Source organism: Protopterus annectens, chromosome 9.part0 (assembly GCF_019279795.1).
Source record: "Protopterus annectens isolate FY-2018-M chromosome 9.part0, PAN1.0, whole genome shotgun sequence".
NCBI classification, from domain to species: Eukaryota; Metazoa; Chordata; order Ceratodontiformes; family Protopteridae; genus Protopterus; species Protopterus annectens.
The window spans coordinates 1,459,826,174-1,459,852,820 of NC_056743.1; the positions used below are offsets into that span (position 1 = coordinate 1,459,826,174).

Below are 26,647 nucleotides of genomic sequence, written 5' to 3' on the forward strand. Positions count from 1 at the left end.
CATCTTTTTCCCAATATACTCAGCATCCCTCCTCAGCACATGTCCAAACCAACGTAATCATGCCTCTCTGGCTTTGTCTCCAAACCTTCCAAGCTGGGCTGACCCTCTAATATACTTATTCCTAATCCTGTCCACCCTCGTCACACCCAGTGCAAATCTTAATATCTTTAATTCTGCCACATCCAGCTCAAACTCCTACCTTTTTGTCAATGCCACTGTCTCCAACCCATATAACATAGCTGGTCTCGCTACCCTCTTATAGACCTTCCCTTTCACTCTTACAGGTACTCGTCTGTCACAAATCACTCCTGACACTCTTCTCCACCCACTCCATCCTACCTGTACTCTCTTCTTCACCTCTCTTCCACACTCACCGTTACTCTGAACTACTGACCCCAAGTATTTAAACTCATCTACCTTCGCCACCTCTGCTCCTTGCATCCTCACCATTCCTCTATCCTCCCTGTCATTCACACACATATATTCTGTCTTATTCCTGCTGACCTTCATTCCTCTTCTCACTAGAGCATATCTCCGTCTCTCCTGGGTCTCCTCCACCTGTTCCCTACTCTCACTACAGATCACAATGTCATCTGCAAACATCATATTCCACGGGGACTCCTGTCTGATCTCGTCTGTCAGCCTGTCCATCACCGTTGCAAATGAGAAAGGGCTCAGAGCTGATCCTTGATGTAACCCCACCTCCACCTTAAATGCATCTGTCACTCCCACTGCAGACCTCACCGCTGTCACACTACCCTCATACATATCCTGTACCACTCTTGCATACTTCTTTGACACTCCTGACTTCCTCATACAATACCAAAACTCCTCTCCAGGCACCCTGTCATATGCTTTCTCTAAGTCTACAAAAACACAATGCAACTCCTTCTGACATTCCCTGTACTTTTCCATCAACACTCTCAGAGCAAACATCGCATCTGTAGAGCTCTTTCCCGGCATGAAACCATACTGCTGCTCACTAATCATCACATCCCTGTAAGCAGGTAGGTCATGCTAAAAATGATTGTAAATATTATCGCAGATGGCACCAGAAACAAGAGGCAAAGGGCAAGTTTCTTACCATGAAAAATGTTGATAAGTCACGTGTACCATGGCAGCAACAGGTAATGCAGCCAGAAGTACAAACACAGCAGTACACTTCACAACAATATGTGACAGAGGGTAATAGAGGACTACAGCAACAACCCCTATATACCACAAACACTCAACAGTCAGTATTCCCAGTACAGCAAAGGGATGGTGTGACACCTAGTGTCAATGTACAAGGTAATATTGTTAGCACACAGGATACAACTGCTCCTTCTGACTTTGTTCCTGAGGGTTCAGTAAATCCTAATTATCAGCAGCGAATAGCTTTGCATCATAAACTTAATCGATCTTATGTTGACTGTGAAGAGGTCGAGGAAACACTGCAATTATATCCTTTGCAGTCCAATACCACAGATGATTCGGGGTGAAAAGTAGATCTACTATATGGGTGTGCCCCCCACCCACCCAAGTCTCTTTCTTGACTAACTTTAAGAAAGGAAAAAATGGACGCCCACTTATCAACATTTGGGAAGAGGGAAACCTGTGGAAAGATGTTCTGCTAGATACAGGAGCAGCTGTCTCAGTAACAGGTAGGCATTTGCCTCCTGACTTGCCTAAACGTACATGTATTTCAGATTTTACGGGCTCTGGTTGTCTAGCCATAGGTAGTAAACCTGTACAAGTACAATTCTCCCATCAAGGGGAACCAGTGAAAGGGGTATTTTTGATGCATAATTATTGCACTTCCACAATCTTGGGAATGGATACATTATCCAAAATGGGAATTGTCATAGACCTTTCTAATGACACTATATGCCAAGGACAAGGTCCAATGTTGTGTATGATTGAGGCAATACAGGTCTCAAACAGTTGTGAAAAGGGCTGTACTGTCAGCCCTACTAAAAATAAAGTATGGTTACAGTTAAAACAACAGTTCCCTACACTGTCGTCTCAAGGGCCCACAGACTGCGGGAAGCTACAGGAAGCAGTTTCTCTAGGAAGTAACGAAGATTTTATTCCACCGTTTCAAAAACAGTATCCGATCCCAAAGGAAGCAGAGACAGACATGCAAAATTGCATATAACGATGGCTTGATGTGGAAATAATTCAAAAGGGAAATAGCCCTACAAATTCACCCATATGGCCAGTTAAAAAGAAAGACAGCACTTACCGATTGGTTATTAATTTACGCAAAGTGAACCAATTCATGACTCCCCGGACTCATCTGATTCCAGGGGTCCCAGAGCTAGCAGCAAAAATAAAACCACAAAGTCAGTGGTTTACAGTCATAGACTTAGCTAATGGTTTCTTTGCAGTACCACTGCAGAAAAAAGATTGGCAAATGTTTGCTTTCACATTTCAAAATGAACAGTATGTCATGACGCGGTTACTGCAGGGGTTTCAAAACAGTCTGGTTATATTTCACCAGATAGTTCGACAAATACTACAAGGTCTAGAATCTGATGATTCTGTTCTGCATTACATTGATGACATACTAATACAGTCTAAAACAAAAGAACAGCATTTAGCTAAAGTGACACAGGTCCTTCAAACACTGCAGGAGGCAGGGTTTAAAGTTAAAAGTGAAAAGGCAGAATTCATGTAATCTGAAGTAAAATTTCTAGGTACTATTTTGCATCCTTTTGGGTGTACTCCTTGTTTGGAGAGGGTGCAGGGAATTTTGCAAATAGATACACAGGTTACCATTCCGGATTTGCACAAATTTCTACGTATAATTAATTATAATTGGGAATTCATAGAGGATTAGGCCAGCATGGCAGTTCCTCTGTATGACATGCTTTCTAGCCAAAAAGAATTACCCTTTCTGGAGTGGGGCCAGACCTCCCAACCGTCCTGAATTACTCGGATTTTACCGAGTTTTGGGGTCCCAATAATGGGGTGCCACGATTCTCGAGTGGCACCCCTTCATTTCTGATTTTTCATCTTTTTTTTTAGACTTTTTCATTTTTTGTGGTTTTGAAGCTGACATCATCACGTGTGCGATGACATCAGCTCCGTCAGCCTGTCGGAATTAAGATCAAGGGACATGCAGGAGCACGTCTGTTTGAATAATGGGACTGCCATTTTGGATTTAAGCTCAACGGACTTTTACCGTAAAACTGCAGAGTTTTCCAGGCAGAACGGGAGTTGCTGCACAGCTTGCTTTGCTTTAAGGTAATAAATGTGTGTGTGTGTGTGTGTGTGTGTGAGCGATTGGAGAGAGAAAGTGAGTGAATGCAGGTTTGACTGAAACTGTTACTACATCATATCTCCCAAAATAAAATATATATTGTCAGTCAAACATATAATATTACACCACATTACTGCTTCTGTAATACCACAGTCCCATCTAATACCTTCTAAGCGGTATTTATTGCTTAATGCTTCCACACTGGAAATCATTTGCAGTTGAGTGTGTCATTATGTGGTTGGTGCCATGGTGGGGTAGTTTGTGCTTGACTTGAGTGTGAAATGCCATATGTTATAGAAGAGACAGTGTTAATGTTATTGTTCTGGTCTGGTGAAAAAGGCTTGTCTGACCTTTACACTTCTATTCAAATATTTCATTTTTTAATGTTAGTTTACTCTGCAGTCAGTTAACTGGTCTCTGAGAGAAGTGGTATTAAGTTCATAGTACATGAAGTGACAGTATATTCTACATTTGGAAGCAAAGGATTTCAGGGGGCAGTGTGGTACAAGGAAGAAACTTTGGGACGACTTATAACATCAGCTTCAAATGAAATAAGTTTGTTGTCTGAATTTCCTAATCTTAGAAATCTAATTTGTTGACTTTTGAGTTAACTTCTTGCTTGGAATTTGTTACTAGACTTAACATTGGATTTGCTCAATTGCTTTATAGCTGCTTACAATTTTTCATTTGAACTTTTATTTAAAACATCAGACAGACTGGTGTATTTCAGATGTGAATTAGATTGGTAGATTTTATTTATGACATTTAACTGGAATATATCATTTAAAATAAATTCATGAAGAAGAGAGGGAAGAGGAAGAAAGTTAGTCCGACCTACAACGATGGCTTCATTTAAGGTTAGTTTGTTTGCTTCCAGATTTGTTGTTCTTATTAAGCTAAATATGTTGAATTTTTGTTCTAATTACTTATGATGACTTTATTGGTGAGCTGACATCTTAGACTTGCTGGGTTGTTTTATAACTGTTTACAGTCCCTGTTATGCAGTTCAGAAGAACTTTATCTTGATATGTAGTTTTCATGCAACATTTGTAACTAAAGTAGAAGCTTATTATCTGCTATACTTTTTAAGCATCTGCTGATTCGAGCAAATACTTAGAAATTGCTTATTTTTTTAACTTAATCTTGTGCTCAGCTTCTATTTAACACTTTTCCATCTGTTAGTTTGCTGTTTGGCTTGTGTCCTATAGAAAAATTCACTGAATTTGAAAGGTGAAGAGTGTGTATGTGTGTGTGTGAGTGATCGGAGAGAGAGAAAGTGAGTTATGAAAGCTGACAAGATTCTGTGTGTGTGTCTGTGTGACCGGAGGGGATATGCTGGAGTACTTGCAAAAGCTGGAAAGCATTGATAAGATGGATGATTTACTGGTCACCTGGTACCATGCTGCCAACAAAAAGGCTGAGATGCAAACCGCTCTGGACAGTAAGTTACGATTTTCCTATTTATTGAATTTAACTCCATATTCTGCATGGGAAAATTTAGCAAATTATCAGAGAATAGGAAATCATGGCACTAGACATTATTTGTACTCTAGTGCATGGTAACATTTCTTCTTAAGTTTTTGTGTGTGACCGAATAGGAGCAATACTATCACATCATTATGATAACAATTATACAGGAGTAAGAGGCATGCATTTAGAGTGCAACATGAATGAGATTTGCAAGGTGTCCCATTAAGAAACTTGTAGTAAAAAAGAAGCATTAGTGCTACTGGTTTCAAAAGCTTCTCCAGCTAGAAGAATTTACATGAATGAATCTGTTAGTTTGCCGATTTTGTTTTTCAGTAATAGTCAAGACTAGTTTTAGAGTAGATCCTGTGAGAAAAGCTCCTAGCAGTCAATACTTTGTCATGTAGCAAAAGCTGTAAAACATGTATCCAACATAAATGATTAATAAAACAAGAACAAAGGTATAAATAGCAGTTAAATCATTCATCCTTTCATCTCCTGTACACTGTTATTTGTGGTTTGTGGGCAAACCAGATCCTGCCCTGCCAAGCAATGTGAATAAAGGTGGCTTTTCTACTACTCTTCAAGATCAGACTCTGAGGAACAATTCAGCTTTGCTCAGCAGTAGTCTTTGAACTCCACAGTTACTGTTTTCCATAGAAAATACTGCCAGTGTTTTTTTGAGTGTGTGCCAGCAGTGATTCCCTTCTTTTTGGAATCGTTTGTGCATCCTTGAAGTTGGTATATTTAAGTTCAGAGTTGAGTGTGTGTGTGTGTGTGTGTGTGTGTGTGTGTGTGTGTGTGTGTGTGTGTGTGTGTGTGTGTGTGTGTGTGTGTAGACTTTTATGATGGAAATGTTTTGAATTGGGCAGTTTTGTCATTACTTATTATACAAGGAATATAATGTTCTAAGTTTATAAAATTACTATTTGAAATGTGTCCCTAATGGGGTTGTATTCCCCCATTATTGGCTTGTCTAGGTTTTTTGTGCTAAGAGGTTGAGAACTATGGTGACAGTGAGAACTAAATTCACTAAATGATAGCCATTTAAGTTTCAGTCTTCCTATCCTTCAGGAAACAAGTTGCTTATTTGGCATAATGTTATGTTGCTCTGACTGTAGTGCACAGCGTCTGGGTTCAAAACTTGCCAGTGAAATGCATGGTGGTAACACAACATTTTATTCTAGCAACTTTCCAAAATTATACAAGCAATGTTTAAAATGTGTCCCTGGTTTTTGGCCTCCCCCCCCCCCCAAAAAAAAATTTAATTGAAAATGAGTGCAAGAAGCTGTGCAAAATGCCTATGCCTTACACTAATGTCGTTCTATATATATATATATATATATATATATATATATATATATATATATATATATAGATAGATAGATATAGATATAATTGTGTGTGTGTGTGTGTGTGTGTGTGTGTGTGGAAGTAGACTTTTATGATGGAAATGTTCTGAATTGGGCAGTTTTGTCATTACTGATTCATGCAGTTTGTTTTATTGCCTACTGAAAAAATGTTCAAACAATAAATTTAAAATGTGCTCTCTCTGTATAACAAGTTTGCTGTATTATACAAGGAATATACTTTACTAAAGTCAGGAAGGTGTATCCAAGAACACATGTATGTTTCTTGTTTTGTGTGCAAGGGATAATGATTTGAAAACAGCACAAAGGCAATCTTTATCCACCACTGGCCAGATGCATTTTCTTTGGATGTGGTGTAGATTTCAATGCTATTTTAATGAATGTGAGTTTCAAGAGCAGAGAAGTTTTAATGCCAACTCTATTTTCATTGTGAAACAGTATTGCTTTGTTTAACAGAGATCTATTGGTGTTTGTGCATTGTGCTATAAAGTGTAAAAATAAAATCCAAATCATTGTAGAAGTAAAACAGTATGCACACATTGGTGTTTATGGTAAATGGGATGAAATAGCCAGGTAATAGGACATTGGAATGGCTGCAGGGGGGACTTTGGTGCCATATTTTGGTTGTCTGTTCTTCAGTTTGCATTTGAAAGTTGGTATCCCACAATTCCAGTGGAGTGGGCGGGGTTACATAATTATGTATGCACATTTTATGTTAAACAGTGTACAGATTTGTACCAATTTTTCATGGGCCTTGTCCAGATTTTTGATGTTTCCAGGTTGAGAGGTATGAGTGGGGCCCAAAGGAAAATACTGCTTTTTGTGATTTAAAGGCAGCATTGGCCAAGGCTACAGAATTAGTAGCTCCACATTTAACACATACTTTTGTGTTACAGGCAGCAGCTGGACCTAACACGCACTCTGTTGTGCTTTTGCAGGAGTGGCCTTAGGGATCTAATTCTACAATGGAAAAGACTTTATGCCCCATTACATTTTTCAGTAGGAAGATGACACATGTTGAGAGGGAATATCACCTATGTATTCAGAAACTTTTGGCCATTTTACTAGGGTTTAAAACAAACTGAATACCTAACGGCTTTTTCCAAAGACATTATAGTACAAACACTGCATTATGCCATACAGGCTTTGGTAAATGAGACTCCGCTAAATAAACTGATTGATGACATCAGTGAAGCAGTGTTTGCAAAATGGTTGGCATTATTTATTGTCAAGCAAGTTACAATAAAGGCAGGAAATAAGTATTACTTATCTAACTTCATGTGATATGAAGGAAAATGACACAAATGCATTAGGTGCATTTCAAATCCAGAAAAGCCCATTCTGTCTCCTGATTTTCTGCAAGACAGGCCATCTGTCTTTGTTGACAGTGCTTAATTTTGGGACAATGGACAATACCGGACTGGATTTGCAGTAGTAAAAGAAAGCCCTTCTATGGGACAGCCGACTCTGATTCAGTTACCGGGACATATGTCTGCTCAGCGAGCTAAACTGGAAGCAGTTCTTTTTGTGTTACAGCATTTTCCACCTGTCAATATTTTTTTCAGACAGTGCATACGTAGTTAATTCTCTTCAGCTGCATATGTCTACATGGGCAAGGAGAGGGTTTGTTGATAATATGGACAAACCACTCAAGCATGCTTCTGTGTTGCAGACAGTTTGGAATTTTGTTCGTAGTCAGTCCCTTGTAGGTTGCTACAGTATCTTAAAGGTAAAAGCTCATCAAAAAGCTACAAATTAAATTTTTCAAATAACTATGCTGATCAGATGGCAAAAAAGGCAGCAAAAAAAGAAATGCAATTGTATCCTACAGAGCATCTTTCCAGTGTACCAGATAAAACCACTGCAGTACATGCCATACAGCCATTTTCAGCTCAAAGTTTGCAACATGATTTCCTGCAGATCCAAACTAAGTTTGGACTGCATAAAGAATTAGAAAAATGTACTCTTGTAGGAGAAAGTCCAAGGCAATATTATGCAAAATGTTTTGAAGACAGTTCTAGTCTTCCTTATATACCATACTAACAGGCATGACAGTTAGTGAAATTTAATCATCAGGTATTGAGACATTTGGGTACACAAAAGTTATGGCTCATTGTAAAAATAAGTACTGGCATCCACAGTTAAAGAAAATCTGAGACTTAGTGCATGCTGAATGCTTAATATGTTTGCAGGTTAATGCTCAATTGAAAAAAAACACAGTTTCTAAGGGTAACTCCAGTGAATGGACCTTGGTATGCCATCCAAATTGACTTTGCAGGTCCATTACCCCACAGCTGAAGGTGGGTACAGGTATCTGCTAGTGATAGTTCATGTTTTTTCAAAATGGGTCGAAACAATTCCTACAAAAACAATGACAGCTAAGGCTACAGCAGAAGCCTTATGGAAAAACATTTTTTGTCATTGGGGATAGCCATGAGTTATCGAATCCGATAATGGGCCACAATTTGTCAGTAAACTGATAAAAGCTTTGTGTAATTTGCTTGGTATCCAGCAACAATTTCATATTCTTTACCATTCCCAGTCTAATAGGATTTTTGAAAGAATGAACAGGACTCTTAAGAAATGCCTTAAGAAAGCCTGCTTGGAAAAAGGCATAAATTGGGTAAAACATTTGCCTGGAATCTTGCTGGATGTCAGAGCAACTCCACACAGTAAAACTGAAATATCACCTTTTGGAGTTATGACAGGCAGGAAAATGCCTGTACAATTGCCATTCGATCCTACTGTTAGTACAAACAGACCATTATTAGAAACTGCACAGCATCAACAATGGTTAAAAGATATTTCTGAATTGTGTCAAAGCCTATCAGAAATGCAAGCATTCAAATTACAGTCAAAGGATCCTGTTATGCCAGAAGAAAACCTTCCCTCTGGGACACAGGTATTAATCTAGATGTTCCAGATGGATGGTCCATGGGATAGTAATTGGCAAGGACCTTTTGAAATAATTGCTCAGTTAGGACATCTAGTGTACAACGTTAAAGGAAAGAAAAAGAGCAAAATAATTCTTGTTCATAGAGATTAGTTGAAACTCATTAAGTGACTTCATGTTTTGTGTGTGTGTGTGTGTGTGTGTGTGTGTGGGGGGGGGGGGTTGTAGACTCACGGCAAATGCCAAGTCTGAAACAGTTAAAAAAAGCATCTATCAAAACAACTTTTCAGATTAATACCACTTACGTGGAAAGGTTATATTATTGTACATAATGAAGATTCTGTTTGTTATTGTACTGACTGTACTCATTGGAGCCCTTAGGGTAGAGTGTCAAACAGAAAAAATGCAAGTTTGGAAAATAAACAATGACAATAATACTCTAAAGCTAGGTTGGAGTGAATGCTCAAAAATAAATCTTTTTTGTGGGCAAAGACAGCAGGATAACTTCACTTGTCCATCTAATGCTAATTGTACCTTTGGGAATATAATAGTTCCCAGTAACGTTACCTTTTGGTTCATGGTTATGGGACATTATTACATTCGACCAAATAGTCCTAAGGTAACCCTAGAATTTGATTCCAAAGTTTCTATTAAATGTTGTCAATTTCCTATATTTTATTTGGGAAAAGGAGAAAATTCAATGAAATATCCACCATCAACACAATGGCTAGTCTTCACTTATGTGAAGAAGTGTGGTAATCATACCATACAGGGAATTGGTATTCCTCCCAATAATACAAAAGTACAACTAAATGTTACTACTGGAGTTTCTGTTATATGTACTAATACCACAGTCATTACAGGCAGCATACATTGGGCATATGTTCTATCAATATTAACAGGTAAACCTACCTCTGTTCATACAGACCATTTGGATAAAATCCCTTCTACCTGTAAAAAGGTATTAAAAGGTTATAGTATATTTTAATATCACATTCAGAGACACAGGCAGGTGCCGATATAAAAGAGCTTGGTATGATACTCTGCTAGGAGGCCTAGGCACAGACATTGGAGCTATTAATGCAGCTGACGTCGAAATTCTAACTAATTGTTTAAAAGTAGTGGGGGAAGATATCTCTCAGTTTGTGCATTTACAAACATCTTACCACTATTATGTGTCAATTTACTGTGTTACCTATGATATTTCTCATACCAAAAGGGTATGAGTATTGGTTGCCACAATTTGAAGGTAATTATATAGATATGAGAGTAAAAAACACATAAATTCGAGTAATGTACATAGACTCAAAATGGACTGATTTGTGGACAGCATTCGCCTGTCTATGAACCATGCTTAAGGCAGCATTCTGTTAATTTGTGTAAATGGACTATTATGCCTTCTTCTTTTCAAATGTTTATAAAAGTGGCTCATCAGTATATTTGTCTGGTTACAGATCAAGACGTAGGTCATAATTTAAAATGACCTTTTCTAGGATGTTTATCATATGTTAATTTCCTTAAATGGAATAATAAGAGCTATGTGTTTACTAAACCCATATAAGTGAATATTTCCAGAAACTGGAATTATGACTTAATACAGCTTTCCAATATATCTGTATCCTTGGATAATTAAAAAAAAAAACATAATAAACAATACTAAAATTCTCAGGGAGTATTTGGAAAAAAGAAATGAAAGTATTCTGTATTATGAAGCATTAAGCATCATTGCTAAAGATAAACTACTTAGTTTGGCTGAAAAGACCAGAAAAAGACACTGCTCAAAATTGGTGGGATATATTTACTGGTTGATCAAAATCAGGAAAAAAAAACTGTTTAGGTGGTTGATACATCCTGTTGTAGTAGTGTTAGGCATTATAGTCATACTAACTATCTAGAATTGCTACTTAAGTTGTCATTTGCGAAAAACTTATATAATTCAACAAATCATGATTGTTAACCTAGATAAACTGGGAAAGGTTTCAGTGTGTACAAAAGAAGTTGAAAATAAACAGTCATTTTCCACTTTATAAATGAAAAGTGGGAATTGTGAAAGAAAAGACCAGGTTAAAATGGACTTCAGTGGATTTTTTCTGAAAATGTAAAATAAATGTACTGCATTTCAGTGTCTAAAGTGCACGCAGTTAACTAACTTGGTAAAAACATATAGCTTGCCATTCAGTGTTAATACGAATCAGAAGTAAAATATTTTTTCTCTTATAAACTATTCAGCTTGTGAAATTTATTATCTACAAGCAGGTCAAGATGAACTCTTGTATGCAGCTGTGTCTCATCAATATGATACACAAGATAGGCCAAAGACGAAAGGAGTTATTCTTCAGGAACAGAATGTTTAAGATATGGAAAACAAACTGCCAGCAGACCAACTTGAGAGGAAAGACTTATTATTCTAGCAAATTCTCAAAACTGCTGATGTAGGCAGAAAAGATTATAAAGACTGGGACTTTTTCTTTTGTATCAGAGACTTTGATTATTCTAAGCTGAAGTACGTTTTGATATATATACCTTTCATTGTTAAGCTAGATGTACGTGTGCAGTAAATGAATGTCATAACAGCAGAACTGTCTCAGTGTCTTCATTGAGTAAAGGTACAGCCTACCTGAATAGTGTAGTATCACTTTAGCACTAACATAAATAAAGAAAGATTTGTAATTATTTTTAGCTTCATATGCCAACCTGAGTTAAAGGACTTATTTGGTGTTTTTTAAATACTTTGTCAAATTTCCATGACTTGGGTCTATAGATCTGTTGTATACCCTCGTGAGGTTTTCCATTTATTGTAAATTTAATTTATGTTGACAGATGACCAGGTTTGTTTGCTTTTAAATTTCCTAGTGTATTTCAATTTGGATGGTACTGTCAATTCTATTCATTTATATAAGTGTAAAAATAGTTTTTAAATCTATCTGCTGAGGTGATATCTGGCATAAATACTGATTAAATGTTGAGACTTCATCATAGACTTTGTTGAAATTTGTGCATTTGAAGTCTTTGAATTCCAGTATATTGGTTTCGGGGGAGGGGGGATAGTTTGAGGGGAAATATTACTTGCTTATGGCCTGACTTAATCAGAGAGAGAGTTATGAGGTGGAGTTTTGCATGACAACACTAAATTTGTAAATACCAGATGAGAAATATTTTGCCCTCTACTTGGATTACTAACAATCTGGTGCACTGAATTTTTATTTATTAGATATAAAAATGTCTGTGCTATTCCTACATTGGAGATGCAGGTACTTCAAATGACATGTAGTTAATATCTCCCAGAATGATGAAATTAAGATTTATGGGGAGCTCATCCATGACATTTAGGAGTTTGACACAAACTTCTTTGGTCATGGAAGGTGTCCATTATTAGACAATATATTAATAGCCAATTTTGTTAAGTGTGATTGGAGATGAATAAGTTGCAATTGTTAGCCTGTGAAAATCTGTCTTGAGATGAAAAATATCTGACAAATGTGGGCAAACCACCACAGATGCCACAGGTCTGATTGCCTGTTAGAAGTTAAACTTCAGTATGGAAGGAATACTTTCAGGGCATTTAAACCATATTTTAAGTGATTAGACATATATGGATATCTTCCAAATGCAGGGGTTCCTCACATTCACATAACTTGTTGTTTAGACAACTGGTATTGAGCAGAGATACCTTAATTTGTTCATGTTTTGGTATTCATAAATTTGGTACATTGGAATATGCATTAACGGAACTTTACCTAAAAAGGCACTATGGGGGCAGCAAGAGCTTTAGCCAGTATGTAGAAGCATTTGAATAAGAAGTGTAGATCATGCTTTGTAAAGCAAATGGAACTGAGAAGCATCTCATTTAATACTGAAACATACTAGATCTCCCTAGCATTACATCAGTTATTTAGCCAGTTACTGAAGTCAAACATCTTTTATTTTATTTTCTTTATACTGAGGCATTATTCATGGAGAAGGGAGGATTCTGCTTAGTACTGGGGACTTGTCTGCATTTGTGACATAGATAGAGAGCTCAGAAATGTCTTTCTTCATGTTACTTCATATTTTTTGTCCCAAGTCATTCACCCCACATGTACAACTACCATGTTGTAGTAATATTTGTCAGGTGAAAGGGTCCTAAGTGCCCTTGAGATTTCTAACATCCTGGCCCTGAAAGACAACTCACTGTCACCCTGTCTTTGTCCAGTCTAGAGGACAGTTTCAGTAGCTGTACAGGTAGCACACTTGTCTTTGCTGATAGAAGATCAGAAGGCTGTGAGTTCTCTTCTCACACCTGGTATTTGGATTAATTTTTCCAAAATATGCAGCATAAGGGAGGTGCTACATTACTGACTGTGCCATAATTCAGATGAGATGTTAAACCAAGGCTTCATCTACCTGAACTGATGATAGCTCAGTGGATGTAGAAGATCCCATGGCATTTATTGAATGAGTATAGGAGGTTCCCTGATGCTGTGGTCATATTTTCCCTATTTAGTATGAATGCCGCCTGGGATCTCCCATGAAGAGAGGCTAATGGCCTAGTAGTACTAACACACTCAATGAAGTGTAAATGTATAATTAAATAAATAGTGAGTGGCATATCTTTGCACAACACAATGGAGTCACCAATCACTAAAACATTTTTGGTTTGTGAGGCGGTCTGGTGTACTAGAATTGATGCCCTTTTTTCATGATTTTTTTAGGTGAGATAATAAGTGATGTGATGTTTGATTTTGATTTTTTTCTGATACTTAATCTTTGCAGGTCTAGGAGGTTTATGTAAAGATTTCTTTAAAGCTTCAGCCCACAGCATTATATTAAATGTCAAGAGTTGGTTGCATGAAGTAGTGAGTTAGTGTAATGCTCAGTCTGTTTTGTTTGTGCCTCCATATATCTTAAATATTTTAATTTCTCACAAATAGTGTTATCTCTGTTTAGTAAGACTTCATTATCTCTGAGTTTAAGGCAGTTGCTACACTGTTTTAGGATACCTGATGCTATGAGCCTGGCAACAGAGCATAGCTTGGGAACCTTTTGTAATAGCAGTGCTGTGCTAGTGGCTGTGAACTATGTTGCACAGCATAGCACTGTAAGGTGCTGCTACATGCTACTTTTAGTGTCCTAAGTGCTCTGCTTGCTGAATGATGCAGCTACGTGCAACTTACTGTACTGGCACAAAGCAAGAGCCTATTTACTGACAAGAATTAGGTGAACTGGTTATGTTAGGAAAGTGAGAAATTTGGTACATAATAACAGTTGCCCTTAAGGTCCCTGCATGTGTTGGCTATTTGTATCATGAAATGGGTTTATGAGTTATGCTGCTGTTTTGATTATGCACATTTCAGTACATACATCCTATTCATATGAATATGCACAATGTTTATGGATATGGTGCAGACAACATAAGTCAGGAGCCAAGACACATAGATCTTCATGCTTTCTTTGCCACATTTTCATTCCTGTGTCACATTATACTAACCAGACTGGGTACTGTCACAAAATATTATGAAAAAATTGTCTTTGAACAGTGAGTGAACACTGCATTCAATGGAATATCTCTTATGTTTATGTTTTCATTATAATTTCAGATGATAATGAATGTTGGGGGAACAATACATGCCAAAGCAATGCAGAATGTCACAATACCATTGGAAGTTATTATTGCACATGCAAACCAGGATTTATGAGCCTTTCAGGGGCAGTTAATTTCACTGATCCAAAAGAGAGATGTGAAGGTAAGTACAATTTTGTATTAAATTCTGAGTTGTATACCAAATTAAAGAACCAAAGGTAATTAGTCATGGGTGTAACTCTGGCATTTTTTTTAAATATTTTCATTGATTTTAAGTAAGCACACAAATAATAACATTTAAGTTAAATAAGAAATAGATAAGAATAAAACAGTGAAAATAAAAAAAAACTCAAACAACAAATATAACTATTTACAAAGGCAACTACTGTTTAAATAACGATCGATAAGTTTCCAGTATTTAACAACTGATGTAGAGAGAAAAAACTCAACTATTATTTGTTTAACAGTTCCTTTAGTTTCACCCAAGAATTATATGTGGAGGTGATTCTTTGAGTTCTTGATTTGATAGAGATAAGCTTCAAATGACATACTTCATTCATAATGTTAAAAACATTTATTAAAAGAGGGACAAGAATCACTTTTCTAGTTTCTTGTTAAGACTTTTCTTGCAGCTGATAAGATGCTCCATAGCATAGGTTTTTTCAGTTTTATAACAGATGTTGGTACACGGCCATTAAAAAAAAAAACAATGAATTAGTTAAAGAAAAGTTATCCAAGAAAAAGGACTGTAAGAAAATATTGATTTCATCCCAATAAGATTGACAATTAACTTTGAAATTTAATTTACATCTTCAACAAGCTGTTTTAGTTTTAGATATCAATTCAATTCCATGAGGACTAAAAATGAATCTGTGGAGAAATCTCCAAGAGAATATTTTCCATTTAAGTGTGCTAGTAGTTTGCTTTGAAGATGATAAAATGAGCGTTTTATCTTCTTCAAGTGGAAGATCATTATTTATATATTTAAAATATTTCTAATAGCATTCTTTAATATATTCCAGTTCTGTTCTAATCACTTTATATATTTTAGATAAAAGTCCTTTCCCAGCTATTTTCTGATGTATCAAAAGTGATAATAGATCGATTAAGTTTAGGAATAAAACTTCTTATTTTGGTTGCATAAATTTAAATCTACTTTCCATGAGATGTCTGCACTTTTGCACATGCAAACACGTCTTTATCTAAATTAAGCTTATTAAATATATATTGAGGAGTACCCAATTTTTTATCCATTAAGTGAAACCAATATAGTAGCTATTATCTTAAAATGTGTTCATAATATGTAGATTTAAATTAGAGATATTATTTTGAGTGAAAGCTATTGGAAAAATAAGAAAAAGCCATGCATCGTACATTGGATTTCTGTAAATAAAATTTCTCAGAGTATTAATTATAATGGTAATATAAGAAGAATTAATAGCTTAACATTATTAAAAAAAACAAACTTTTTTTTAATAACCAAAACAGGAGACTATTTAAAATTAAATAATAATTTGTTAATGTGGGGCGACTGATTTCAGAATAAGGACTATATTGGAATTCTTTCCATTTAGCAGTATAGGAGTTATTAGTCCAAAGAGCAATTGTTTTAATAATAGAGGAAATGGAATACAACTCTAAATATGGTAAGCCAATACCAACTAGTGATTAATCTCTTGTGTGATTGTTTAAATATATTCTAGGTTTATTTGGATGCCACAAACACTTTAAAATTAATGAGTTAAACTCCTTTGTACAACTGTTAGGTGGACGAAGAGACAATGATTTACTACAATATAGAATTTTTGGCAAGATGATCATTTTGATCCATGAAAGTCTCTTACCCATTGTAAAAAGAGAGGTTATTCCATTTATTTATAAGACTTTTTATAACTTTTAAGCTATTGTCAAAACTGATGGTAATCATTTTATTAATATTATTCACAATAATTATTCCTAAATAATTTATCTTCTTGTCATGAACAATATATTAGTTATGTCTGCTTTCTATATCATTAAGATTATAGTTTATAGGCAAAAATTCTGTTTTATTGTCATTAAATCTAAGGCCAGATTCTTTTCCAGAAAGTTTCCATGGATTTAAACAGGGCAGAAATTGAGTTATTACAACCATTCAGGGGCAATAGAATATCATCTGCAAATAACTGGATTCTAAATGCTAAATTATTACCTAACTGAAAAGTCTTAACATATGGGGAAGATCTCATTAAATTAGCAAAAGTTTCAATAACTAAAGTAAAAAAGTAAAAGAGAAAGGGAACATCCTTGTTTGGTTTCTTTAGTAATCTTAATTGATTGTGAGGTTAATTAACTTAATTGTACATATGCATCAGAATTTTCATAAAGGAATTTAATAATATGAATGAAATTGCTAGAAATGTTACTTTCTTCTAAAACTAAGGAAAGATAATTCCAATTTACTGAATCAAATGTTCTGTCAATATCTAAACTTACCAATGGCAACTTTTCATTTTTTCTATTTGCATAATCAATTAAAGTTAATGTTCTTTTAATATTATCATAAGAGTTCCAATTTAAAATGAAACCAGTCTGATCATCATTAATTAAGGATGGGAGAAATTGCTTTGCCCTATTAGCATGTATAGCCATAAACAATTTATAATCAATATTTAATAAAGAAAGTAGTCTATAAGAAAAACATTTAACTGGGTCCTTGTCTGATTTTAAAATTGGAGATATAAGAGTATACGTTCAAGGGGGGCATTTTTTAATTCTTTAGTTGAAGTAAAAACCTTAAGAAGTATGACTAAGGTGTCTGTGTGCAATAGCTTATAGAGTTCTGGAATGATACCATCATTACCAGGAGCCTTGTTTAGTTTTAATTTATTAATTTGAGCCTTTAGTTCAGTAAGTAAACTAGATTTATCAATAACTTTCATCTGATGATCAGTCAATTTATTCTTTATTTGCTCCCTAAAAAATGTCTTAATTTCCTCTTGTGAATCTATATTAGGATTCTTATTATTAAGAGTACTAAAATAGGTCTTAAATTCAGTCAAATTATCTTCCAAATCAGTGACCTTTTCCTTTTTAGAGGAGAAAACTTCTTTAATATGATTAAATGTATTAATTACCTTTGCTCTGTTTGCCAACTTATGAATACAGTTAGGATTGACAGAAAAATTAACTAGTTTAATCCTTTCTAAGTTAATCGTAGTTTTATGATTTAGAATTTCCAAATATTTATCATTCAACTTTCTTATCTCTTTTATCAAATTTGTATTTGATTTCTGACTATCAAGTTTTAGCTTAGCTATTTTCCCTTGTAGGTCAATTAGTTCCTTATTCTATTGCTTTTTCTTAAGAGTGTACCCAGATATGATTTTAGCACATAGGTATGTTTAAAAGCTATCCCAAAGATAGATCTCAAAATATCATTGGTGCATTTAATTTATATAAAGGTCTGTACTTCTTTTATAAAAAAAATCCTTAAAATCTAGTGATAGTGGCAAGGATACATTTTGTAGGAATATTATTGTTAATTTATAAGAATCCCCTGCCTGTATGATACTACCCTTAGAAGTCTGGCTTATCCAAACTAAATGCTGTTTAATAGTTCTAACCACTATTCCAGGAATCCAGTATAAATTAATAAAAGTGTATAATTTCCTATTAATTTCCAGTGTTATTAAGCAAAATATTCCTTTATCATCCTTGTAAGAACTAATGAGCTTAGACGTAGGTAAAGTATTTCTCCATAAAATAGTTACCCCTCTTTTTCTGGATATAATGAGAACCAACTAGAACAGTATATGACTTTGTCATAAACTTAGCTATATCATTCTGTAGTAAATGGGTCTCTTGGAGGAACACAATCTGAGAATTAAATAATTTTAAGACTTTGTTTAAATTTCCTCTTTTACAGCCATTATTCAAACCATTAATGTTTAAAGAGATGCATTTAGCATAAAACATCAGCAATAGTCAAATGGCTATAGAAAAATACATCATATAACTACCAGATAAGAATTATAATTTAGAATCACCTTACAAAAAATAAATATTTGAATAAAACTGTATATATCTTAAAATTCTGAATAATTTAATTATAGATGAAAATATTAATAGTAGATGCCCAAAACAAGGATATAGGATTCATTAATAATATACATAAAGTAAAAAAAAAATCAAACCCTTCATGGAGTCTAAAACTCCCTGTTTGTACAACTTAACTGAACAAACATTCCCTCCCATCAAACAGCAAAAGAATATGAGAGTATGTCTTCTCTGCTGTTATCAAAAAATAGGTTAATGTTATATAACAGAGAAGAAGAATAAAAAATAAATAAAAATCAGCCCTCACACAAGTTACTCTAGAAGCAAAAAATCAAAACAGTTGAAAGATTCAGTTAAATTTAACTAACAGTGCACAACAATAATCTAAATGACTATATATATTGTAAGACTGTGTTTAAAATTCAAGGCCAAATATCCCTAATACCAAACAACAAAAAAAGAGAAAACAAAGCAATAAAGTTATAGATGCAATGCTGAAGATATGCCTAGTGCAAATAGAATTAGATAACAGTAATAGATTTATACATTTTCATCACTTCTTATTTTATTATACAAATTAAAGGGTATAATGGCTTAAGAAATATTAAGAAATTAATCAAATAAGATATTATTTAGTATCAGTCTCCAAACTTTCTAAAGTTAACTGAGAAAAAAGAACCTTTAAGAGTTATGTATATACCAGCGCCAAACACTGCATTACAATACTAGGATATTGAACAAAGGTACTTGCTCCTTTTTGTTGACTGATGTTCAGAAACAAGCTGTCAGCAAGGATACACATATAGATGAATAGAAAAAAAAAAGCATCCAACAAACACAATGTGAAACTCAAAAGACAGAACAAGGCAAGACCATGGACCTTCATTCTTAATCCTGTCAGAGGAGCCTGCAAACAAGCACAAACTTCCCCAGTGGCAAGTCTATCAAAGCAGAAGCCCAAACACACAAAACACCAAACAAAAGCTCCTCCCATTACCAAAGCAGAATCAGCAACATCAAATGTGACAATACAGAACAGCCCAATACTACTGTAGCACACAGATCATTAAATGATATGTCACAAAAAACAAACAATCAAAGCAGCTGCTACAATAAAAACCTCCATATAAGGAACTTATTCCAAATACAAAGTCTCATCTCTCACATAACGCATCCATGCAAGATTTCACAACACATATGCATACATTTAACATGAATCAAACAAGCTGTAACAACCCAGTGAAGACATTTCACATCTGACCAAAGTAAAATAAGAGCCATTCAACTCCAAAAGTCCAAGCAACTTTAAGCCAGAAGGTAAATATAAAAAACAAAGACAAACCTATAGACAAATCTGTAACATCACAAGAGTTTTATAAGAGTATAAGAGTATATGACATACATGTGAAATACAAAAATGGAAGGACAGGAAAAAGCCAATAGACTATGCAGGCAAAATAGAATGATAAATCCATGTAAAATAACAAACTGAGCCTGTGATATCTAACAAAGCATTATTAACTAAAGAGAATATATTTGTAATCAGAGAAAACATATATTTTTAATTCAGAAGGAAAACACAGATTCTAAACAAAAAAAACCCACAACACTAGAGTTCAAAAAATGACATGGTATTAAGCTGTTAATCATTTATAAACATGTTCACTTAGACACTATGAAAAGGCTGTCATAAAAACTAGAGACGCATTGAAACTAAACAATATAGGAAACTGTGATATATTTAACAAATGAAAAAAGACAAAAATAATTTACCTTATTGTAAGAAGATCCAAGTTTTCCTTCATGTTCTTGAAATAATAATAGAAGATTCTATATGAATAGGGTATTAAATGTCGAAGAAGATGAAAAAGAATATGAAGAGTAATATACTGACAGCTCACCTGAATGATTACCTATCGCAGTGACATTAGAGAAGACACCATTGAGAGCCCACACACTGGTAGATTTCCTAATTGCCATTATATGTAAAACAGACCTGCTCTGCTGTCAAGGCAAAAGGATCTGAAACTTTTCTGAGTCTCGTACTGTTGTGACAGAGAAACAGGTAAATCTGATTGTGTCACCATCCCCCAGGCTCAACTAGGTAGTACATTTTGAACAGTGGAGTAGCCATACCAATAACGTGGACACATAGTAAGTCTGCAACAGAACCAATGTGACACATTAGGCACTGTACATATTCCTGTACCGGTAAGTTTCATAGTGCACCTGGGACTATATAAAGTGACCTAATAAACAATCCATTTTATTTCTTATTTTACATATAGATACACAGCACACATTTCACCGATAGACTCCCACTTCACAATAAGATGTACTAGGGTCAACTGTTATACCCACTGCCAAGACCCTTACCATATAGAGGAGATATAGCACCATCAGTTAATATAGTCCTATTTGCAGTATACACCCCAGGTATATATATATATATATATATATATATATATATATATATATATATATATGCAGAGATCTGTTGTATGCTAAACAAGGAGGCACTTCACTGTAGATCATAACGAATGGTATATTTATGTTGGTGCATTGCTTCTTAATATTATACACTGAGAATCAAACATAATTCTAAAATATATGTAGCTTAACATATGGCATCTATAAAGAAAAAAAATAACAATCTTGAGATATACCAAACAAAAAACATACAGATTTTTCTTTTTTACCACATGAACAGTACCGTAAATGGACAACTACTGCCACTAGAGTGGTGTTAAAAACTTCACAGGCCTCTGAGACTTATAATATTGATGTTAAAGTCCTTGCATGTGCTTTGTAACTGTAAAATGATTTGGGTTTATGAGCTGTGCTACAGTTGTCATTGTGTACGTAGCCTTCAGCATATGGATTCTTAATGAAATGCAAGCAGTCAGAATACTGAATGCCAAGAAACAGAAAGGCCAAAACAACAGGAAAGGAACGAATGTCAATCGCTCTTCTCCGAAAAACTTCCTTTTTGCGAGGGGGCAAGCTCCCCCAGCTCTTATATATATATTTATATGTATATATATATATATATATATATATATATATATATATATATATGGTTTCCCTTTATGATTTCAAAATACTGAAATCTCGAAGGCGAAACTTCAAAATAGCGAAAGTGCATAAGCGCAAATCCGAATATCTCGAATCTAAACTTATGCATTTACTCTACATTACCCGAAGTGTTTGGCTGGGTGGTGTCCAGAATTTAAGATGACTGAGTGTATGTGAGTGTTTTTGTAAGTTGTACGTGTGGGTTAAGGTAGGGAGATGGAAGTATGAGTGTTGGATGTGTTGGTGTTTGTGTGATGTGTGTGTGTGTGTGTGTGTGTGTGTGTGTGTGTGTGCGTGCACGCGAGGGACTGTAGAATGTCTGGGTGTGAGTTTGGTGGGTTCAAGTGGGCTTGCCCCCTGCTTACATGTAGTGTAGGGTTGTATAATTTGTGTGGTGTGAGTAGAATGGTGTGTGTGTTGTGTGGTGTATGCTGTATGTATGTTCGTGATTGTATGTTTCATGCTTTTCGTTTTTGGGATTGTGAGTCGTTCGCCTTTATAGTTTCAAGATTCTGAAATTTGAGATTTCAGTATTTTGAGATTATAAAGGGGAACTATATATATATATATGTGTGTGTGTGTGTGTGTTTATATATATATATATATATATATATATATATATATATATATATATATATATATATATATATATTTATGTATATTTTTATATATAGATATATATATATATATATGTGTGTGTGTATATATATATATATATATATATATATATATATATATATATATATATATATATATATATATATATATACATATACCACACACACACACACACACACACACACACACACACACACACAAAAACATATAGTCAAAGTCTAAGTAAACTTTGTCACTTCGATTCACACAAGTGCAAACCAAGCAAAATTAAGTTTATTTGGACTCAGTGTGCATACAATACATAGTCAACATTTATCATGACAATAATACACAAAATTCTATTGACACAGATGACAAATACAACAATAATAGATACTTGCATTATTGTACTGATTTAACAGATTGTCACTCATTACTGGGTTATTAGCTTCTTTTTCCTGGAAAAATTGCACTTAAGTGATTGATTTAAGGCCTACATTAATATTGCACATATTGCACATACATATATAGAGACCTCTCAGTTGATCAAGTCTTTGGAAACTCAAGCTCCCTCAAACTCCATATGACCGAGACCATATGATCAAGTTTTCGGAAATTCAAAGCTTTTGAATGGAGATCACAGTACAGAGACGATCGGAAAATGTACCCTTTTCCTCATTGAATGAAAGCTTAGGGCCAGAATGCAAGAACACCTTTATGATATTAATGACAAAAAGGATTCTAATGCTCTGTACACACACAGACTAGTATGCAAGAATAATAGAACGTTTTATTTTTTTTTTTTGTGGTAGAGCAAATACAGCCTAACCCCAGTGGTGGACCCTGCGAACAGACTTTAAAGTACAGGGAACTTTTTGGCAGTTGAGATTAAATGTAAGAGAACCCCCAGGACTGAATGACACTATTTGTATGCAGAGTGTATTAAAGCTTCGAGCTGCTTAGTTATAATATTACAGTGATTTTGTTTTATTACAATTTTTATTTGATTTGTATTGTGATTTCATGATTTTTAAAATGTCTTTTATATTCATAATTCTCATATGCTTTTTAATAAAAGTTTTGCTTTATTTAAGGAAAAGTTTACTTGAATAAGTCATGCAAGTCTTGATTAGTTGGACAACATAGGTTTACTTTAAGGTAGATGCACTAGTTAATTTTCTTCCTGATTATTAATTAAGGAATTAAATGTTTGATGAGTCATATGACCATTTCCTACCCTTATTTAATTATGTAAGGGAAGACATATCCAGTTCTGAAGAAGTCCCCTGAGTACGAAACCAATTAACTGGTGTTTATTGTATTTGGGCAATAAAGTTATTTTTTTTTTTATTATCTGTTTTCCACTCGTTTGTGGTTCTGTGAGGCTTGGAGGTCAGGCCACATTCTGCTTCAGAAAATCTAATCCTGAAAAAGTCATTTTGGAGTTCATAGGTTTATAGGTGTGTAAGAAATCCCAGTCTCTCAGAGACACATGCTCCAAGGATCTAAACCTTGTCATCACAATGAACAAAACATGCTGGAGGGATAGGTTCCTGACCCAGAAACTCCTCAGGCTCTGGAATAGACTGCCCATACATGTCAAGCAGAACGCCTCTTTGGCCCTCTTCAAAAGGAACCTTGATGATTGGATGGGAGATAGGAAATTCACCCCAGGGATTACGTCAGTCACCCTGCTAGACAGGGGTCCAGGGAAGTAAATACTGTGGGAAGAAATAACCAGGGAGTTGTTATGGCTAGGCTTGTATAGGCCCTAGGGCTGATAGCCTAGTACCAACCTATGAACTTATGAACCTATGTACTAGACTAATGACCACAAGGGCCTTTTTAAGCCTAGCCATGTATCCCAAATCTCTGACACATTCTGCTACCCTTGATATGTGTAAGCAGGGACTTGGAGCGGTAAAATTTTTATAAGCAGGGGCCTGAGAGATGAGCCATTTACAGACTGTATGTGTCAGTTGGGGACATACAGTGGATATAAAAAGTGCACACACCCCTGCTAAAATGCCAGATTTTTGTGATATAAAAAAAGAGACCACAATAAATCATTTCAAAACCTTTCCCACCTTTAGTTTGACCTATAATCTGTTCAATTCAATTGAACAACAAACAAATCTGTTAGGGGAAAAATATAAATAATAAAAAACGTACAATAAGCTGGCTGCATAAGTGTGCACACCCTTAAACTAATACTTTGTTGAACCAGCTTTTGATTTAATTATAGCATTCAGTCTTCTTGGGTTCACACCTGCCATCAATTAAAGAGCTGTGATTAACCCCAAATAAAGTTCAGCTTTCCTACTAGGATTTTTCTGACATTTACTCAGTTGCCTGCTACAACTAAAGCCATGGTTCACAGAGAGCTTACAAAGTATCAAACGGATGTCATTGTTGAAAGGTATCAGTCAGGAGAAGGGTGCAAAAAACTTTCCACAGCATTGGATATACCATGGAACACAGAGAAGACAGTCATCAAAAAGGGGAGAAAATATGGGACAACAGTGATATTTTAAAGAACTGGATGTCTCTCCAAAATTGATGAAAAGACAAGACAAAAACTGGTCAGGGAGGCTGCCAAGTGACCTACAGCAACACTAGAGCTGCAGGAATTTCTGGCATGTACTGGCTGTGTACTACATGTGACAACAATGTCCCATATTCTCCATATGTCTGGACTATGGGGTAGGGTTACAAGACGGAAGCCTTTACTTACACAGAAAAACATCCAGGCCTGGTTAAAATTTGCAAAACAATACATCAAGTCTCCCAAAAGCATGTGCAAAAATGTGTTATGGTCTTATGAGACCAAGATTGAAGTTTTTGGCCAAAATTCCAAAAGTTCATATGGAGCAAAAATAACACTTCACATCACCAAAAGAACACCATCCCGACGGTGAAGCATGGTGGTAGCAGTATCATACTTTGGGGTTGCTTTTGTAGAACTGGGGCTTTAGTCAATGTGGAGGGAAACATGAACAGTTCCAAATACCAGTCACTTTTGGCCCAGAACCTTCAGGCATCTGCTAGAAAGCTGAAGATGAAGAGGAATTTTACTTATTAACATGAAAATAACCCCAAACATACATCCAAATCAACAAAAGAATGGTTTCACCAGAAGAAAATTAAAGTTCTGGAATGGCCCAGTGAGAGCCCAGACCTAAATCCAATAGAAAATCTGTGGCATGACCTAAAGAGAGCTGTGCACAAGAGATGCCCTGACAATCTGACAGATTTAGAGCACTTTTACAAGGAAGAGTGGGGCAAACATTGCCAAGTCAAGAATGCCATGCTGATAAACTCCTACCCAAGAAGACTGAATGCTGTAATTAAATCAAAAGATGCTTCAGCAAAGTATTAGTTTAAGGGTGTGCACTATATGGAGACAGCTTATTGTACGTTTTTTATTTTTTATATTTTGCCCTAACAGATTTGTTTTTTTCAAATCATTTTATGCTCAACTTTTGAGAGACTTGCTTGGCTACAATCACCTGCATTAGAAGCTGAAGTTAAGTACAAACTTGCAGTTTTAAAAGTACTGTTTTTCATTTCTTCTGTACCTAGTTGTGTGTTTCACTGAATAGTGTGTCTGCAGTGTCTCTCTCTGCTATAAAAGGGGGTGGTGGCCTTCTCACTTCTTTTTATCTGATATTTAACTGTTAGCCTAGAGGGATTCCTCTGTACTTTAAGTGCTAGCCACAAAGTTTGAGAAATCATTTTATGCTCAACTTCTGAGAGACTTGCTTGGCTACAATCACCTGCATTAGAAGCTGAAGTTAATTACAAACTGCAGTTTTAAAAGTACTGTTTTTCATTTTTTTCTTTACCTAATTGTGTGTTTCACTGACTAGTGTGTGTCCTGTGTCTCTCTCTGCAGTTTGTTCTCAACCATCCTCCCTGTTCTTGTTTTGGTGTTAGTGTTGGTGGCTCTGGAATTGCCCGCCCCTTCTGTAAGTCTGTATTTGACCACTCCTCCTGAGTCCATCTCATTTGCTCACTTAACCGAATACAGTGAGATCATATTCTGAGTCTAGTGTTCAGTGAGATCATATTCTGAGTCTAGTGTTCACTCAACTTAATACAGAGAGAAGATCTGAGAAGGCCAACCCACTTAGGTTCTTCCTTCCTCTCTCCTTGCACTTTACTAAAAAAAAAAAAAAAAAAAAAAAAAAATTGCACTTTATTCATCTGCTTTTACTGTATTTGTGTTTCCTTCTACTTTATTTTGCTTTTGCCTTTTTTAAAAGTACTCAATTTTATTTATTCTGCTGCATTTATTACTGTTTGGTAGTAGCCTGATTAAATTGTAACTGTTATTCTAAATCTTTTGGTTTAAGCACTTGGGCTTCATACCAGTTGTTTTACATTAAGAAGGTTTGTGGTCT

The 26,647-nt window shown here is 35.2% G+C and overlaps 1 protein-coding gene across 5 annotated transcripts in view; it reads left to right on the forward strand.

Annotated features, from left to right (window-relative positions):
- The window catches only part of LOC122812119 (adhesion G protein-coupled receptor E2-like), a 1,702,710-nt gene that overhangs the window by 837,198 nt on the left and 838,865 nt on the right, over positions 1-26,647 (forward strand). For all 5 annotated transcript variants that reach the window (XM_044084406.1, XM_044084405.1, XM_044084408.1 and 2 more), the window contains exon 9: positions 14,551-14,697. In XM_044084406.1, the coding sequence (XP_043940341.1) occupies positions 14,551-14,697 (147 nt within the window). The remainder of the gene's footprint in view (positions 1-14,550; positions 14,698-26,647) is intronic.